At 34.0% G+C, this 5,442-nt stretch overlaps 1 protein-coding gene across 1 annotated transcript; it reads right to left on the bottom strand.

The window, feature by feature from the left end:
- Window positions 1-404: 404 nt before the first annotated feature.
- On the bottom strand, window positions 405-3,747 carry LOC101245615 (serine/threonine-protein kinase-like protein ACR4). Its single transcript, XM_004250783.5, has one exon. It carries the CDS (start codon window positions 3,289-3,291, stop codon window positions 604-606), a length of 2,688 nt encoding a protein of 895 aa, XP_004250831.3. The 5' UTR covers window positions 3,292-3,747; the 3' UTR covers window positions 405-603.
- Window positions 3,748-5,442: the final 1,695 nt, after the last annotated feature.

Here is a 5,442-nt window from a genome sequence, read left to right as displayed (position 1 = left end):
AATATCAAATATAGTGCTAGTGGCAGAGTGAGGATTGGATTTTTCATAAAAGGTTTAAAATTTGAACAACTAAACAAATGAACTTACCGATGGACTCAACATCTACGATATGCATAATTTTACATAGTAATATTTTTCGTCGAACGAATTTGGATGAACTCCTAATAGAAGGCTGGCTCCATCCCTGCACATTGGACATGTTTGAGTTGATTTTGGCACCGGTACATCAAAGGGTCATTTGGTAGTTGAATAGGAACAAGTTATTGGACATGTTTGAGTTGATTTTGGCACCGGTACATCAAAGGGTCATTTGGTAGTTGAATAGGAACAAGTTATTCATGTATTAGTTTTTCGTATCACTCATACGATATGATGAAGTCTAGTTTACCAAGAAAACATCAAAATAATCAGAATTGAATGCATAAAAAGAAGAAGAAGAAAGATTGAACTTACAATTACAGGATCAAACATCTAGCTAAAGCTTGAGTGGAGAATTCTTGATCACATTTATCAACATTTCCCTTTTACTTGTATACATTTCTTCCACTAACAAAATAAGTAAGCATCAACATGCATAGCATTTCCTTTTTAGTGTTATGTTAATTAGAAGTTGTGTTTCAAGAACAAATGTTCATGAGGAGAAGCTGGTCCAATTTCTTCTTCCAAACTTCTCAATCCATCAGTTCCATTTCCACAGTTCCTACTTTCTAAATTCTTTGCTTCAACATCTGCGTCCGATACTGAAGACTTTCTCCTCTGAGATGATGCTACACTTGGGAACGTAATCCACGAAGGAGCTCTGAATTCGACATACCTCTGATCCTCAGTTTCTGCAACATCTGTTGTTTCTGAGGTTGATCGATTTGATGACGACTTCTTGTGCATTCTACTGCTTCCTAGAACAACCTCTGTTGGTAAGATAGGTTGATCATTGCTTGGACTACCCATCAATTGAGCAAGTGCTCTCTCCAAAGCTGTCGTTACTTTATCCATTGACGGCCTTTCCTTCCCTCTCATCCTAACGCATTTGCTGGCTATATTAGCGATTCTTCTAAGAGCTTCAGCATCAGAAGGTGGTTTCAAAACTGGATCTAGTATTGCTTCTATATCACCAGCTTTGATTAAAGGGACTGCCCATTCCACTATGTTCCCTTCGTCGTATTGCATGTCAATGGCTTTACGACCACTGAGAATTTCCAAAAGCAAAACACCAAAGCTATAGACATCAGACTTGGTTGTAAGATAATGTAGTCTGTAGTACTCGGGATCGAGGTACCCAAGTGTTCCTGCTGGTAACTCTGCTAATGGGGAACTGCTATTAGCCGGTCCAAGCAAGGAAAGCCCAAAATCAGCTACTCGAGCATTGTGTTCTTCATCTATAAGGATGTTTGAGGACTTGATGTCTCTGTGAATCACGGGTGGACATGCATAACCATGCAAATATTCGATTCCCCGAGCAGCTTGAACTGCAATGGTTACCCTTCTTATCCAATCCAATTGCTCCTTCTTTTTCCCGTGTAGATGTTCATGTAACGAGCCATTAGCCATGTACTCATAAACTAGCAGTCTCTCTCCACCCTCTTCACAATAACCTAGCAAATTGAGCAAATGAGCATGATTTAACCTGGACAGCAAGTCGAGCTCAGTGTGGAACTCCTTTGAATTCTTCTTCATGTCAGATGACATTATAGCCCTCTTAACAGCGACCACAGTACCGTCCTTCAAAACGCCTTTGAACACACACGAAAAGCTACCCTTTCCAACTTGTGATTCTTCTTTGAATCCCTCAGTTGCTCTCTCAAGATCTTCATACGTAAACATCTGAGCTCTCCTTATCTTAAGATCATCTAACTCAGCCCTATCTTTAGCAATTTCCTTTGGGAAAGAACCGTTCTTCCTAGGACTAGGACTTCTCCCTGAACATCTACAGTTCCTTAATTTGTAGCGAACATATACGATCGAAGTCAGAGATACAACACTCACCAAGAATACAGCAAATGCAACCTCAGCAACAATTACTGGTAACTGGAGTGACCAAAATTTTGCGTTCTTCTTTCCAGAAACAGCAGTAGAACAGTTGTTAATGCAGTCAACAGAGGTACAACTAGAACAATTATACGTACACTGACTGTCCCTAGATGAGCTACATTCAACCTGTTGATACATTTCAGCAGGACAGCCATTGGTGCAGGGAAGGCAAATGCGAGAATCAGGAGACTTGCAAGTTGTAGTTCCATTGTTGAACTCATAGAAGCCAGACGCACAGGGTCTAGGCTTGCAGACTCCAGGAGAAACAGCGAGTGGTAGCGATGAGGGAAAACCAAACCCCCAACAAACAGGCAAAAGTGAAATTTCTGCCAGGATACCACAACTAAAGTAGTCACCAGCTGCTATCTCATAAAACCTAACTCCACTAGGAGGTGGTGTGCTTTTCTCAACCCTATAACCCCAACAAACGACATGACGGTCATAGCTCCTAATCCCACAAGCATGAAACTTACCACCAACAACCGATATAATCGGATCACTAGGGGCAGCCAATTCAACATTAAGTTGAGCAACAGAGAATTCTTCTTCAAGATTCATGCTCCTACCCCAGCAATACACTTGAGAATTCACCCCTTCTAGAATCCCACAAACATGATATCCCCCAGCTGCAATCTTAATAAATCTCAAATCTTTTGGTGCTAGGGTAATAACCTGACTACTAGTTTCATCCCCCCAACATAAAACACTCTTATTAACAGAAAACAAAGCACAATTAAACTCAGAACCAGCTGAAATAGAGTGGATCTGACCTTCAAACTCATTATTTGTAGTCATATTATAACCCCAACAATCAACAAGTGAAGTGTTCCTATGCTTCCCCATTAAAGGTTGCCTTAGTCCACACAAATGATTTTCCCCTGCAGATATTTCCAAATACTGAGACCCTTTGATCATAGGCTGAGGCACCCCCATTTGTACAAAATTACTTTTCCCCCAGCAATAAGGCTGATAAGAATCCATCAAAAGTCCACATACAAAGCCATTTCCAGCAGTAAGACCAATAAAAGGGAAATGAGCTGGAGTTGAATATATTATAGAAGATGTAGAGCCATAACAGCTTACCAAATGAGATCCATCTGACTTCAACCCACAAAAAACAGAACCATATTCACCATAGGAAATAGCAATGGAAGACATTGAACCAAACCCTGATACTTTTGAAAATATCAGAATAAACATAAAAGCTCTTACAAAGTATCTACATTTCCACATTACCACACAACACTTATTTAAAAATCCCATTACACAAATTAAACAATTAAACAAACCACACAATCAAAAATTCATTGCTTCCTTCCACCTTTATAGAACCAAAATACCACTCCTCCTTCTCCATGCTAGCTCAGTTGATTCATCAAACACACCAAAAACACTAATACCAAATTATTACAATACTCTCATTATCACTACAATTTAAACAAAATTTATCAGTTCAAAAAGTTAACAGATAATGACATTTTTTTTAGCCCTTTGTTGTCAAAGTTATCGGTGGCCTGTGGTGAAAGAGAGTGAGAAGTGGGGGCATTAAATGCTTCAAAACTACATCTTCTCAAAATAAGCGCAGTGTAGGTGAAAGCATTAAATGGAAAATTTATTACAAAATTGATATTTCAATGCCTGTATACCTGCACACATGTCCTCTCTTACTTTCTACAAATAACAACTTCATTTTATTCAAATTTTTTCTCTCTTCTTATAGAGTACACCATAATTAATTAAAAATTTTCCCATTATAGTTGTATCTACTTAGTACAATCATTATCATAATCCTCCCCTAATCATCCTAAAATTGCTAGCTTTGAAAATTTTCTTTCTACTTTTTTCCGCAAGTTGTCCCTATGTCTAATAATAGATTATACACTATGCTATTCCTTTATCTAACTGTAGTTATTCACTTACTAAAAATTAATAGATAATTTACCTTTAAGAGGGGTTAAATGTCTAAAAAAATTTAAATGATTTTTTTATTTTTTAATTAAAATATATTAAATTTAAAACATAAAAATATTTTAAAATTAAATTTTATTTTTTAGTTAAAAGATATTAGAATTAAAAAATAAAATAATATTTTAAAATATAAAATAACATAAAAATATATTCATTTTGGCTCTATTTTAGCCTTGCTATTAAATAATAATATTATTTGTCCTCTACCATAATTTTTCAAAGTATTACATTTACCAAAGTCAATGAATAATATAATAATATTATATATTATTTATTTTTTGCTAAGGGATGTGTCAATTTAATAATGAATAATTATTATTGAACAAAAGATATTTGTCTACTTAATGAAATCAATGAACAGTTTTAGAGCCTGTTTGGCTCAGCTTAAAAGCTGGTCAAACTGACTTAAAAGCTGGTTTTTGACTTATTTAGCTGTTTGACAATACTCAAAACAGCTTATTTTAAGTTAAAAAAAAACTTATTTTAAGCCAAAAGTTAAAAGCTGGGGTAGGGGTGCTTTTTTTTTAGCTTATAAGCTGTTTTAAGTTGACCACATTTTTATCTTTTTGTGCTTAATATTTTTGTACAATCTCCAAATTACCCATATAACCCTAACATTTCTTTCTTCCATTTTTCTCTTTTCACGTTTGATATAACAACTTCAGCACTTTTATCCAAACGAATAACTGCTTATTTTAAAAATAAGTTTCAGCACTTTTAAAAGTACTTTTTTAAAGCTACTTTTATTAAGTCCATCCAAACGGGCCCTTACACTTTAGTTCCTAAATTACCTTCATCACTAATTGTAGTTATTTTCTTGTTCAATTTTTCAAGATATTGTTTTTATTATATTTGAAAGATAATATACTTTTTCTGTCCCTAATTACGTGTTCACTTTTTTAATTGACAAACGTATTAAAAAAAATAATTATTGACATAGTAATTATTGAGTTTACCATTTTACGTCATTAATTATGAAGTTGATAAATTTAAAATTTAAAACTTTTTAAAAAATTCTTTCCTTTTCAAAGTAATTAAATAGGTAAAATATTTTATCTCTTTCTGATTTGTCAAAAAAATATAAACAAGTAATTAGCAATAGATGAAATAGTAAATTATCCTTCTATTTATAATTTCATAAAAAATGCTTTTTAAGTATAACAACTTATAGAATAGAGTGATTATTTATTTATTTATTTTATCCTGTACAGACATTTATGTTCTCCTAAAGGAATTAATTAATACTTCTTCAGTGGTGATCTAAAAGCACAAAATATGACTGTGGATCTGTGTTGACGTGAGTCACATATTTGTTTTAGTGGATGATAATGTACTTGGGCAATTCAAACCTTTTTACTCTATTTTATTTTTCAAATATATTTTTAAGAAAAATAAATTCAGACAATCAATTTAATATAATTTTTATTTTATCCTCTAAAAATTATA

This window comes from Solanum lycopersicum, chromosome 11, assembly GCF_036512215.1.
Source record: "Solanum lycopersicum chromosome 11, SLM_r2.1".
NCBI lineage: Eukaryota > Viridiplantae > Streptophyta > Magnoliopsida > Solanales > Solanaceae > Solanum > Solanum lycopersicum.
Note: the sequence above shows the minus strand (reverse complement) of the source record. Positions and strands in the feature narration are given on the sequence as shown.

What these genes read in the sequence shown, in the direction of transcription:
- LOC101245615 (XM_004250783.5), bottom strand. Translation starts at nt 3,291, where the DNA reads ATGGGATTTTTAAATAAGTGTTGTGTGGTAATGTGGAAATGTAGATAC.